A 14,890-nucleotide genomic window follows, 5' to 3' on the forward strand; every position below is an offset into this window, starting at 1 on the left:
TTTAGCTCACCTGCCCGAAGGGCAAGTGAGCTTATGTCATGGTGCGGCGTCCGGCGTCTGTCCGTTGTCCGTCAACTTTTCCTTTAAACAACTTCTTCTGAAGAATGGACAGTCCTAGAGTCATGATATTTGGCTGAAAGCTTTGTTGGTAGTAGCCGACAACGTTTGAGAACTAAAATGACCTTGACCTACTTTCAAGGTCACAGGAGTCAAATATGTCAAAAACTTCAAACGACCTCTGAAGAATTAAAAGGTATATAATCTTCATATTTGGCTGATGGATTCCTGGGATGAAGCTCAACAAAGTTTGAGAATGAAAATGACCTTGACCTACTTTCAAGGTCACAGTGGTCAAATGTGTCAAACACTACAAACGACTTCTTCTGAAGAACTGAAAGGCATAGAATCTATATATTTGGCTGGTGGCTTCCTGGGATAGAGCCCAACAAAGTTTGAGAATGAAAATTAGTTTGACCTACTTTCAAGGTCACAGGGGTCAAATATTTCAAATGCCCTCTTCTGAAGAAATGAACGGTATAGAATCTTTATATTTGATTGATGGCTTCCTGGGATAGAGCCCAACAAATTTTGAGGATGAAAATGACCTTGACCTTCTTTCAAGATCACAGGGGTCAAATTTGCCAAACACTTCAAACGACTTCTTCTGAAGAACTGAAAGGTATAGAATCTTTATATCTGGCAGGTGGCTTCCTGGGAAAGAGCCAAACAAAGTTTGCGAATGAAAATGACCTTGACTCACTTCCAAGGTCACAGCGTTCAAATATGTCAAACGGTTCAAACTACTTCTGATGAAGAATTAAAAGGCATACATTTTTAATATTTGGCTAGTGACTTCCTGGGATAGAGCTCACCAAAGTTTGCGAATGAAAATGACCTCAACCTACTTTAGAGGTCACAGAGGTCAACAACATTTTAAAGGATTTGTTCTTAAGAACTAAAAGAAATGGATTCATTAGATTTGGCTGGTAGCTTTTTGGAATAGAGCTAACCAATTTGAGAAGGAAAATGACATCTTATAATAATGTTTTGCTGGTAGTTTCAACAGATATTTTTAGTGCAATATAATATTTAATGAGAATATTTTGCTATGACTGCTTAAATATTCAGGTGAGCGATACAGGGCCTCTTGCTTTTAAGGTTTTGCTGATACATGTAGCTCAAACTGGTCATTTATGTTTAAAAGTGGGTGATGAAAATTTCCATAGCAATGCCCAAGGATCATTTTGCTCCTGTTTTGGTTTTGTTTGTGTTTAACGTCCTATTAACCCTATTTCAGTAAAAAAATAAAACCAAATAACATCTTACCGGTAAACATAAAGTTCTTTTAATGAAAATAAATAATCAAAATAAGACTATATTTGTTTGGACAATATTGGAAATAACAACATGTAGGGTTTCTTCTTATAAATAATCATGAATACACACAGGGATTATATTGAATTAAAATATGTTATTTAGTTCATATAAATTAGTAGACATCAAACAACATAGTCAAATCATAAGTCTTGAGGTTTTGGCGAGTTTAAACAACTGTAATGGTTTTAGAACAATGGAGGTGGCCCTCCACCCCTATTGTAACAGTCAGTTTTCCGACTGTCTTTACATTGAGCTGGAAGTTCAAACTCTGTGTAGTTACTGAACGTTGTGGCAGAGAACACATGATACTCGGTGAAAAGGTAGACTGGAGCATTACTAACGCACCTAGAGGCCTGGCTTACATCAACAACACACCCCTCTCCTTGGGCGACCGGCTTCTTATCTGGGAATGATGCGTAATACCAGAAGTGGATCCCGCCTCCATGAGGTGGGGACGGCTGTTTGACCTTGGAGGATGGAGGAGGTCCAGGGTTCAATGTCATTGTGTAATTGTAAACTTTACCATCGTAAAACGCACCCTTGTAGTGTCCAAGTTGAGAATTTAGTTTCATCTGTTGGGTCATCCAGTTTGTCTGCGGTACTTTCAAGGGAAATAATCCAGGCGATCCATAACCTTGGCAACAGAAGTTGTCAGAAGCAATGAATACCCGTCCATCTGCCTGCCAGTATTCTACACAAGGGACCTGTGTACTAGGGCCTCCATAGTTGGTGAGGTTGCAGTACTCGTGGTTGATTTTCTGTACTGATTTAGTTGTACTGAGATCAACTGTGACGTTCTGACCTCGGGGATTGTCAGCAAATGTCCTTCCTTTTAGACATGCCAAGCCATTTGGCTTACACCAGAATGGTGTCGGCCCATAGGACAGGCCTGTGTAACTAGACTCAGCAGGCCATTCAGGCCAAGCACCTGAAAGGAACAAATACAAGTAGAAATGAACTAAAACATCGGAGGGTGACAGAATATTGTACTGGTTTGTGTGGATGGTGAGGAAACAATGACAAACAGATCATGCAGGTATCAATGATAGTGCTAACAATCACTTCAATATACCTTTATGTTGTAATTACTATTCCATTGACTGACAGAATATAGGATACAAGACATGTGACCACACACAAGGGGATTCTGTCATACAAGACATGTGACCACACAAAATGGGATTATGTCACAAAACACAAGACATGTGACCACACACAATGGGATTATATCACAAAACACAAGACATGTGACCACACCCAATGGGATTATGTCACAAAACACAAGACACGTGACCACACACAATGGGATTATGTCAAACCACAAGACATGTGACCACACACTATGGGATTATGTCACAAAACACAAGACACGTGACCACACACAATGGGATTATGTCAAACCACAAGACATGTGACCACACACTATGGGATTATGTCACAAAAAACAAGACATGTATACACACACAATGGGATTATGTCACAAACTACAAGACATGTGACCCCACTCAATGGGATTATGTCACAAAACACAAGACACGTGACCACACACAATGGGATTATGTCAAACCACAAGACATGTGACCACACACTATGGGATTATGTCACAAAACTCAAGACATGTGTACACACACAATGGGATTATGTCACAAACTACAAGACATGTGACCCCACTCAATGGGATTATGTCACAAAACACAAGTCATGTGTACACACACAATGGGATTATGTCACAAACTACAAGACATGTGACCCCACTCAATGGGATTATGTCACAAAACACAAGTCATGTGTACACACACAATGGGATTATGTCACAAAATACAAGACATGCGACCCCACTCAATGGGATTATGTCACAAAACACAAGTCATGTGTACACACACAATGGGATTATGTCACAAAAAACAAGACATGTATACACACACAATGGGATTATGTCACAAACTACAAGACATGTGACCCCACTCAATGGGATTATGTCACAAAACACAAGTCATGTGTACACACACAATGGGATTATGTCACAAAACCCAAGACATGACCACACACAATGGGATTATGTCAAACAACAAGACATGTGACCACACACTATGGGATTATGTCACAAAACACAAGACATGTAACCACACACAATGAGATTATGACACAAAACACAAGACATGTGACCACACGCAATGGGATTATGTCACAAAACACAAGACACGTGACCACACACAATGGGATTATGTCACAAAACACAAGACATGTAACCACACATGTGAAACATTACGATTACATCAACACATGACAATAGAAACAATAGGTTTACATTTAACACATGATAATAGAAACAACAGGGTACGATATTCTAAGCAGCGACATGATATTACACCAAATTGGTCTTTTCACGTTTACTTAGATATATCTGTAATATACCCCAAATGTTCATCTACAAGTACTTGACTTTCTTTATTTCCACAATTTGGATAAAAAAACACTGGTACATTGATTCAAGGACCTGTGATTTTTGTAAAATATTTTTGTATGGCTAATATTGTATGTAATAAATTATATTCAGACTTCATTTATATAGGAAGTATGCACATTCTTGTACACCTATATGAATAAAGAGTTGGAAAGGAGATCTGTAAATGGTAAGTTTAATGTTTCAGCTTGGATCAGCATGTACAAGGTTTGTACATGTTATACTTACTTGCAACAGCAAGAGACAAGGCAACCAGAAAACAAGTTATAGGAATCATGGCTCTCCACAAGTCCAGGCCGTATTGATGATCCTGCCTAGACACTGGGACAGTGTATACATTGAAGTTTATTTGTAGTAGCCAGTGTTGTTATCTTCCTGATCACAGGGCTGCCGTTGTGTGATGTCAAGGGTACATTGTTCAATGTAAAATCACCAAGTGAAAAGCTGATCAGGAGGTTTTTATAACAATACATAATGTACATGTCATAGATATGAAGGGCATCCCTGTGTCAGACAGTGTCACTGTTTGGCAAAATTCAAAGTCAGTCACAATGTATGTGGTTTAAGTGGTTTAATTGGTATATAGTAATTAGCTTCAAAGAAAATTACAGTTTTATTGATAAAACTTTCAAAGTATTAAAATTATGGATGAAATTTAATTGAAAGTGATTTAGTGGAATTCAAATCAAATAAAACTTCTTTCATGAAAAAGAAGTTTGACGATAGTAAAACATGATTATACAATAACCTTGAACCCTGAACCATCTCCATCAAGCAAGGTCAGAATTGGAGGCCTTATGAAGCTAACAAAGTGGTGTATTTATTATGGAGTTCACTTGTTTAAATTATCAGTTAAAAGTAAATGTAATGCATTTGTTCTTACCAGATTTGAATTTACCCGGGGTATTAAGCAGCCTCTCTTTTTGGTATAAATTGAATCTAAAACTTGAGGCATTTTATCTGTAGCTTAATTCAGTAGATAGGTCAATGATGCTACTGCAGATGCGAAAATCTAAATATGTACAGATAACATTGTTATGCAATATATATATATATATATATATATAGATAACATTGTTTTTAATTCACTTCAATTTGTAGTTTTTTGTTGAATGCTAAACATCAGGTCTGGGTCAGGATTATTTAGGTCAGAACAAGGGAGTGGACATTGTAAACAATTGGTGGCCATTGTGAATTCACCCCCTTGTCCTACCCTAATTCCTTCTCTTATCCAGATAGAATTTTGACTGCATGTATTAACATATCTAGAACATCTTACTAAAGTAAATTGATTTAAAAAAGTGAATTTTGGAGGTACACTTTACAATGGAGTGGGGTGTGGGGTTCATGTACATCATCATAATATCATAATGAAAATATGAACTGTATATAATTCCTTTTTAACACACACACACACACTCACGCACACACACACACACACACACACCCTTCCCCCTCCCCTGTTAACAATGCTTCTCCATACTAGTACCATGCCACACTGGTAGACAACAGACCTGCTGATAGTGCAGATTTTGACTGGATTCTGCTGACCTACTTCAGATAAAGAGGCACCGGAGAGGAGTACATGACTGACATTTTCTACAGTAGTTCACAGGTAATTAAGTTACTGTGACGGTAGGTACCTGATAACACACCTACCATGGATCAGCATTGTGTACATGTATAGCATTAGATCTCCTCATGGTCTGGTTGTATCCTACATATTAGAATGCTCTGATACATGATTTTGTATAGATGTCTAATACTAGTCCCAACTGATATCTAGATTTCATGTATGTCTAATTTCTCTTTTAGCAACAGGACCTTTTTATAATAAGCAGAATTATTAAAGATGGTTCCAATGATTTTCAGATGTCCATAATGACTTTGTTGTATGGTGACATCCTCTCAATACTGAATACATTTATACAGACTATAATCTTGCTATATACCTGTACTGGTAGGTGGTCAGAAGACCTGAAACAGTTTAACCTACTGTCACAAGGGTTTATACAGAGGGAAATAAAATCAATCATTTGACAATTAGAATGTGTTCTTGGAAAAAGTGTAAACCTATTATTTTCTATTTATAGAACTGCCAACTATACTGTTAGAACCAACACACCTCATAATGTCTATAAAGCCAGTGATTGTAGTGCATGGTGGGGCGTGGGCCATTCCCGACTCCCTGGCTGAGGGCAGTGTCCAGGGGGTACGACTGGCCGCAGGAGCAGGATACAGGCTCCTCAAAGCCGGAGGATCAGCTGTTGATGCTGTAGAGGCTGCCGTCAGGAGCATGGAGGACAACCCAGTCTTTGATGCCGGTATTATAAATATCAAATGACTAGTTTACACCACTGTTTATCTTGTACAACTGTTCATGATTTTGCAAAAAAAATAATTTTTAAAACTTATTTCAATATTTCTTGTTTATATTCTAAATCTTTATGAATGTTATCACTAGGGGTTGGATCAGTGCTGAATGCAGACGGTGAAGTAGAGATGGATGCGGTCATTATGGATGGGAGAGACCTGAGGTCTGGAGCGGTGGGATGTGTCCAGAACATCAAAAACCCCATATCTCTGGCCAGGGCAGTCATGGAAAAAGTGAGAGTTCATTTCACACCTGGATAAGTCTATACATAAATGATGGCATCCGATTTCAAGGTCAAGGTAACATGGTCCAGTTAAAAAATCCTTACTTGGTTAAACTAGCCTGTCCTTGGTTGAAGACTAGGTCAATTCTGGACTGAGGTTGTCTCTTTGGAAGGAAGTTGTTTGGAGTTTTGATATCTGGTAAGCATAGAAATATGTGAGAAAGGGTTATATTGATTATCTTAACGCTGTTTCAAGGTCACATGGACCGAAGAACACTTTGAATGACTTCTTCTTCATTAAAACCATGGCATTGTGTATTGAAGGGCTTTCAAGTTTTTTTTCAATTGAATGATCTTCACACTCACCACATTTACTAGTAAGGTCACATGAGTCACAGAATAATCAAGAGGCTCAGTGTTATGATATTTCCCCAGTAGCATTACCTTGACCCATTTTAGAATGTCACAGCGGTTAAATGGGTAAAGCCTTTAAATTATTGAATAAATTTGACCTTGACCCACTTTGAAGTTATAGATATGTGATAAATCAACAGGCAATATACACAGGCCCATTGTTATAAATTTTGTCAAAGTAGGCCTGATAGAAATTGACATTAGCTAGAAAAAGTTTCAGGCAATCAAGGACTGAAAAGGATATCTAAATCAAAAATAAATGGGTCATCCGATGATTATTTGCACAAAATTTCCTCTGCATTTGCTTTATAGAGCTGCAGAGGACAACGAGGCCACACATCACTGAAAATGATCCGGTTCTGGCCCTGAACATGTGCTATTTTCGAATACGTTTACTATCAGATGTGGCAACCTTTTCTCCAGCTGGACGAGACAGTTTAGCGTTCATCAGATTAATTTTAATGAGATGTTTTACAAATGTTCCTGCAATTGCCCTTACCAAGTATCATTTTTATTGTTTAAGGCATTAAGAAATATGGCCATCATAGTTCACCTTGTTTCAAGTCCACATCTGGTATAATAGTCTGTATTTGGTTGGAGTTATCTATACTTGATGGACCTCGGTCTGTTTGATTTAGAGTTATCTGTTCTTGGTCGACATAGTCTTCCTTGGCTGCGTGCTGTTACCTTAACTTGGTAGAGATTGTCTTAAATTCTGGGCTTATACTGTCTGTACATGGTCGAATGTGTGTCTTCTGGGTTGAAGTTAAATGTCCCTTTGGTTGAAGATGCCTTTCTTTGGATTAAGTGCTGTCTCTTGACTGAAGTTGTCTATACACCTGGTAACATTTCTGGTCTGGGTTTAGGATATCCCCTTCTGTCAATATTTGCTTTATTGACTCCTAACTTATATATCCTGTAGACTGACCACACCCTGATCGTAGGAAAAGGAGCTAATAAATTTGCAGAAGAAGTTGGTGCTGTTACCTTGCCAACTGAAGAACTGGTGACAGAAACAGCGCGCAGAGAATGGGAACAGCTGATGAAGTACCATACTACTGTCACAACTCTCTTTGGTGCAAGGTAGTATTAACTCAGGGTAGTGTTGCTTTCTAGATTATATCAAAAAGATGAATATACAAGTTGTACATTTTATCGAACACTTCTTAATAAAATAATATTACAAACAGAACAAACTTGAAACTACAAATTCAGCATGATATATTTTCTACCAACAAGAGGATCAGGGGCCTTGAATTTTATTTCGAATTTTTCAACCTGTTGGATGGGATACATACATTTTTGGGGTCTTTCTTGGAAGATCTTATTGCTCTACACCTTTTGTATCTTTGTGAATCTTTGTTCGAAGATTTGAACATATGTTATTGATCTGAACTAAGATGGGTGATAAAGCCTTTTATTCACTTCAAACACATTGTATACATTTACACCATTGTATACATTTACACCATTAACCTTGTATACATTTACACCATTAACCTTGTATACATTTACACCATTAACCTATATTGCAAAATATCATGAACTTTAGCTAGCCTTTTTTATTATCAGAAGTCAATAAAACCATTTAACAAATTTCGACATAATAAAAAATTATGATCTTAAAATTCAGGCAAGGTAATTCTTTTGAACAAACTAAATAGCTCTTTATTATAGCATGCACCTGGCCAAATATATTCATTTATCTTGATCCAGCATATTACTAGCAAAATATCACCACCTTAAGCATTTAAGTATTTAAAAGAAGTCATTTGAAGATTTTAACAAATGTGACACCTGTGACCTTGAATATAGGTCAAGGTCGTTGATTTGACAGCCCTTTATTCGTGCATGCTACTGGCAAAATATAACCCTGTGCCTTTTGGTTTTCAAACCAAAGGCATTTAAAGGAATACGTTGATGCGGGAGGGACACCAAAACACGGCATCAACCCTATATACAGTGGATCAAGCTTGCTAGAATATTCTATGCCATCAAAGTTAGAAGCAAAATGTATCTTTTTCATGTGCAGGATGCACAGAATATGATTGCTCTACTTTTTATAGCAGCAAGAACAGTTGCTAGGCACACATCCCTGTCATATAAAAGACTGAAAGAGATTCTATAGGGTACTGCTACAGATACAGATATCTTTAAGACTGCAATAGTGATGATATTTATATACCTTGATTAAGAAACAGGTTGTGACATTTGAAATACTGTGTAATTCTTTAAACCCTTGTTACAGCTGATTCTACAAAGATTGGATTTACTCTTTCAGCATTATTTATCTATTTTTCAAGTACAAATTTGGATTGTGTATGCATTGTTAATGACAGGAGTGACGTCCAGAAGGAGCCTGACCCTGTTGTCCAGGGCCACGACACAGTCGGAGCAGTGGTGTTAGATGCGCAGGGAAACATTGCATTTGGGACGTCCACTGGTGGTATCACAGCCAAACGTCCCGGCAGGATTGGGGACAGTCCCATCATCGGTGTGTACACAATATATAGGTTTAGTTGGGTAAAAGCCTGTCCCTCGTCAAAGGTACAGGTAATGTAGTCATTTTCTTATACTGATGTTGTGTCCAGAGATTTCTCCCTGTATTTTGCATATGAGTGGACCAACTGTTCTACTCCAATCCAAAAAACAATAATACACATACAGAAGCTATGGGGACATAAAAGAATTAATATCCATAACGGATGGGGATATCAATCATTTCCAATTTATGACCCATCTTTTCCCATTTGGCCTCATCTTTCATGCTAAGTTGAGTCAATTCAGACCAAGGATGATCTAGATCAAATTTTCACATATGGAAAGAAATGGTTTTAAAGCTTTAAATAAATTCCTTACTTGGCCCTACTCTTCTGCCCCCTCCATTTGTACAATATTAAATCCTCCTAGCCCAAAAATGCTCTAAATCTAATTGGTAAATAAACTGAATATCCCTCTATCAATACACAGGAGGAGAAGTATTCTAAAACTCTTCCACCCTAGGCAGGGAGCTAGAAAATTATTCACCCCATTCATATTTGTTATATAGAGTTTAATGTTCATGAGAAAATTCCCTGCCAAGGGACACCTATAACTTATAAATAAGAAATGGTCATCAATTGTAAACAATGAGCGGCATCTGTCTACGAGTATATGCCATTCTTTCTGCTCTATGTTATAATAATCATCATATTTCACATATTCCCTTTTATACATTGGTTTCCTCTAATACCTTGATCCTTAAAGCTTGCTATTATTGTGTATAGACACAGATTGTTGAATGGCAAATAAAATGAAGTCTCTTTAATCATGAACACGAGGTATGCCAGTTTAAGTGCAGTTTTTTATTAGCTCACGGCTGGTCCGAAGAACCATGGACCATGGTGAGCTTATGCCCATACCGCAGCGTCTGTCGTCCGTCAACTTTTCCTTTAAAACGCTACTACTCCTACACTAAGGCCAAGTAGATTTTTACTAAATTTGGTCTGGAGCATTCTTAGGCCAAGGGGACTCAATTTTGTATAAACAGAGGGTATGGCCCTCCTCAGGGCGGGGCCCCAATAGGGGAAATAGAGGTAAAACTTTTAAAATCCTTCTTCTACTGTAGGGATTAAGGGATTTTATCCTTATTTAGTCTGGAGCATCCTTGGGCCAAGGGGACTCAATTTTGTGTAAACGGTGGGTGTGGCCCTCCTTGGGGCAGAGGTGCGGGACAGAATAGGGGAGATATAGGGAAGACCTTCAAAATCTTCTTCTAACATAGGGATTAAAGGATTTTATTCTAATTTGGTCTGGAGTTTCCTTGGGCAAAAGGGACTCAATTTTGTATAAATAGTGAGTGTGGCCCCCACTGGGGGCTGAGGATCAGAGCCCAATAGGGGAAACATAGAAAATTCTTCAAAATACTTCTTCTTCTGTAGGAATTACAGGATTTTGTCCAAATTTGGTATGAAGCCATCCTTGGGTGAAGGGGAAGCAATTTTGTATAAACAGTGGGTCTGTTACGTGTTATACTTCAGGGACTACTCATTCTAAAAACATATCACCCATAGCCACAGTACCTTACTTTGTTACTGTTTACTTTGTTACAGGTGCCGGTGGTTATGCTGACAATGCTGGTGGAGGGGTGTCTACCACCGGCCATGGCGAGTCCATAGCCAAAGTCTGTCTGGCTAAGCATATTACCCATTTGATGGAGGGAGGTGAGTGTCACTGGATTGATCAACTTAAGCTTTCGGGTGTAAAACAAAGCTGAAGATGATATGATAGTTTTACAGCTTCCGAGCCATTTCAGTAGCAGACAGTTGAAGCCGAGGGTTTTGCCAAATTTGAAAATCCTGAGGGTGCAATTTCCTATCCTACACCATTGGGCATGAAAAAGTCTGATAATATATAATGACATACATCCATGTATAAACCAAATATGGCTTTTTGACAGGATTTGCAGACAAAATAATATTGGGATTTGACCAAGATGTATAACATAAATACAGCTGGTAACTGTCAGAAAACTTTCTCACTCCCCAGTATACCAGCTACAAAATATTGATTGGGATTTTTGGGGAAAAATAATTTTTATTCAACCTATCATTTGGGTCTTAATTTTCATACTATCAAACTGCAAACATGTGATTATAATTTTAAGGGGGGATTGGTGACAATTATAAACAATTTGACCACTTTTGGCCACTATGTGCAGGGGTGAGAAGTATCGCACTCGTGATATATTCCCTCCGCCACCACAAACTCATGCGATCCGAATACTCAGATCAACACATATGTGCGGTTTTGCCTATTTATCTCCAATCCAGCAAGTTTTTTGTCTAAAATTGATGGTTGGACTTTCAGAGACAATTCGGTGACCATGTTATCAACATTTTGACAACATGTACTACTTTTAACATGTCTCTGTTACTGATACTGAACTCTATCAAACCATATTAGATCAAGCTTTATGGAAATATCCTACAGCTATCTGAAATCTATCAATACACATACATTATTTTTAAAGATAATATAATGAAATAATTCATCATACTTATTTCTTTCAATTGATTTCCAATATGGACCAAAGCATTTTGATAAATAAATTGTGAAATATATTTCTTGTGGAAGTGAGACTTGGTAATAATCGGTGTTTAATGATGAGGTCAATTTTCTATCAGGAATGGATCCACAGACAGCTTCAGAGACGGCCTTGACCTTTATGTTTAAGAGAGTTCAGGGGTCAGGAGGTGTGGTTGTACTAAATAACTGCGGCAACATCGGAAAGCATTTCACGACAGAAAGGATGGCCTGGGCCTGGATAAAAGATGGTGTCCTTCACTACGGTCTCAATCCTGGCGACGACTTTAACGAGTGTGTGCAATAAATAGGTCGTCTGGTCCAGACAGGTTTCTTTTATTCTTATCCAGGACTCGGCCATGGGTGAAGGATATTAGGATTAACATGGTATGTTGGTACATCAACACAAGGAACAAACAGGTTCAAGAATTGTACAATTTATTATGTGATCACATTTTTGGTTAAAAAGATATTAATGTGAACAAAAAACCTCAGGTTCTCTTTAAATGATATATATTATGTACAATAAACAAACTTATAGAAATGCACCATAGAACCTCATTTTCCAAACTTATGCCTTACTTAATGAATGTTCCTAGAAGAACTGTAAACCTTGACTAGCAAGGCTTCACTCTACTCACCGACCATATTAATTGTATCAACACGCAAAAATAATGCATATGGATAACCTGATAAACTATTTCTGATAATAAGCCAGTCATTGCTATATTATTGTTTCATGATGTTAAAAAGTTACAATATTTAAAAAAAATAAAATTAAAACTATCAATAAATAAAGATATCTAGACACAATGATGATAAAATGTGATGAATTTTGTTTCATCATTAACTTTTGACAACAAAGAAGTACCGATCTGAAAAATCTGATAAAGAAATCAGTGTATGTCCTTATATGTAAATGAAAATGGAGAGATTGGGTTTCAATTACAGATCATAATTGTTCTAATCTTGTTTGATACATGGATATAAAATACAAGGAAAGTGGGTCATTCATATTTGTTCTTGTAATACAGATTTACTGACTTGGGGACAATTATTTCCTCAGATATGTGTCTATATAAACCAGACTTTACTGATGTGGGATCTTGAGAATTGGTTATATATATAACAGCATGCCAGTAACAAAAGTTTATCAGTATACCTGACCTTACTGATGTGGGATCTGCAGAATTGGTTATATATATAACAGAATGCCAGTAACAACAGTTTATCATTACACCTGACCTTACTGACATGGAAACAGGATCATCTAGTCTTGGGGACAATTATTTCCTCAGATATGTGTCTATATAAACCAGACTTTACTGATGTGGGATCTTGAGAATTGGTTATATATATATAACAGCATGCCAGTAACAAAAGTTTATCAGTATACCTGACCTTACTGTTGTGGGATCTGGAGAATTGGTTATATAACAGCATGCCAGTAACAAAAGTTTATCAGTATACCTGACCTTACTGACGTGGGCTCTGGAGAATTGATTATATATATAACAGCATGCCAGTAACTACAGTTGATCATATTACCTGACCTTACTGACGTGGGAACTGGAGAATTGGTTATATATATAATAGCATGCCAGTAACAACAGTTTATCCGTACACCTGACCTTACTGACATGGAAATAGGATCTTCTAGTCAGTTATGCATGTGCATATGCGTTTATGAGTTCTAGATACACACTGTTTGTTTCTTCTTATTCTTAATTTGGTAACACATATTGTAATATTGGTGGATGGAGCGGTGACTTATCTTAGTTAGCCGTATTGTGGCACCCCTATTCATAAAGCCAGACGGAAACACTTACAATGAAACGGAGTCAACCTACCATGACCTGTATATCATGAAATCGATGTACGGTAAACCTTCGGTCAGTTCGAACAAAATTAAATAAACATTGATGAACCTGTTCCAATTAAACGAAATTATGCTTCAGAAAATAAGCGCGAGTTTGAACTACTGACGTGGGATCTGGAGAATTGGTTAAATATATAACAGCTTGCCAGTAACAACAGTTTATCAGTTTACCTGACCTTACTGACGTGGGCTCTGGAGAATTGATTATATATATAACAGCATGCCAGTAACTACAGTTGATCATATTACCTGACCTTACTGACGTGGGCTCTGGAGAATTGATTATATATATAACAGCATGCCAGTAACTACAGTTGATCATATTACCTGACCTTACTGACGTGGGATCTGGGGAATTGGTTATATATATAACAGCATGCCAGTAACTACAGTTGATCATATTACCTGACCTTACTGACGTGGGATCTGGGGAATTGGTTATATATATAACAGCATGCCAGTAACTACAGTTGATCATATTACCTGACCTTACTGACGTGGGATCTGGAGAATTAATTATATATATAACAGCATGCCAGTAACTACAGTTGATCATATTACCTGACCTTACTGACGTGGGAACTGGAGAATTGGTTATATATATAACAGCATGCCAGTAACTACAGTTGATCATATTACCTGACCTTACTGACGTGGGAACTGGAGAATTGGTTATATATATAACAGCATGCCAGTAACAACAGTTTATCAGTACACCTGACCTTACTGACATGGAAACAGGATCATCTAGTCAGATATGCATGTGCATATGCGTTTATGAGTTCTAGATACACACTGTCTGTTTCTTCTTATTCTTAATTTGGTAACACATATTGTAATATTGGTGGATGGAGCGGCGACTTATCTTAGTTAGCCGTATTGTGGCACCCCTATTCATAAAGCCAGACGGAAACACTTACAATGCAACGGAGTCAACCTACCATGACCTGTATATCATGAAATCGATGTACGGTAAACCTTCGGTCAGTTCGAACAAAATTAAATAAACATTGATGAACCTGTTCCAATTAAACGAAATTATGCTTCAGAAAATAAGCGCGAGTTTGAACTATCGGCAAAAATTTCGGCAAAGTG

At 37.5% G+C, this 14,890-nt stretch overlaps 2 protein-coding genes across 2 annotated transcripts; one reads left to right on the forward strand and one right to left on the reverse strand.

The window, feature by feature from the left end:
* Nucleotides 1–1,345: 1,345 nt before the first annotated feature.
* LOC110455946 lies at nt 1,346–4,212 on the reverse strand. Its single transcript, XM_021506414.1, has 2 exons — nt 4,070–4,212; nt 1,346–2,305 (listed from the first exon to the last, which is right to left on the reverse strand). The coding sequence occupies exons 1-2, from the start codon at nt 4,116–4,118 to the stop codon at nt 1,563–1,565; spliced, it is 792 nt and encodes a 263-aa protein (XP_021362089.1). The 5' UTR covers nt 4,119–4,212; the 3' UTR covers nt 1,346–1,562.
* A 1,041-nt stretch (nt 4,213–5,253) lies between these two features.
* On the forward strand, nt 5,254–12,688 carry LOC110455942 (isoaspartyl peptidase/L-asparaginase-like). Its single transcript, XM_021506411.1, has 7 exons — nt 5,254–5,456; nt 5,935–6,165; nt 6,306–6,448; nt 7,775–7,935; nt 9,192–9,346; nt 10,944–11,054; nt 12,018–12,688. Exons 2-7 carry the CDS (start codon nt 5,973–5,975, stop codon nt 12,221–12,223), a joined length of 969 nt encoding a protein of 322 aa, XP_021362086.1. The 5' UTR covers nt 5,254–5,456; nt 5,935–5,972; the 3' UTR covers nt 12,224–12,688.
* Nucleotides 12,689–14,890: the final 2,202 nt, after the last annotated feature.

This window comes from Mizuhopecten yessoensis, unplaced genomic scaffold (assembly GCF_002113885.1).
Source record: "Mizuhopecten yessoensis strain PY_sf001 unplaced genomic scaffold, ASM211388v2 scaffold8427, whole genome shotgun sequence".
Classification (NCBI taxonomy): Eukaryota; Metazoa; Mollusca; class Bivalvia; order Pectinida; family Pectinidae; genus Mizuhopecten; species Mizuhopecten yessoensis.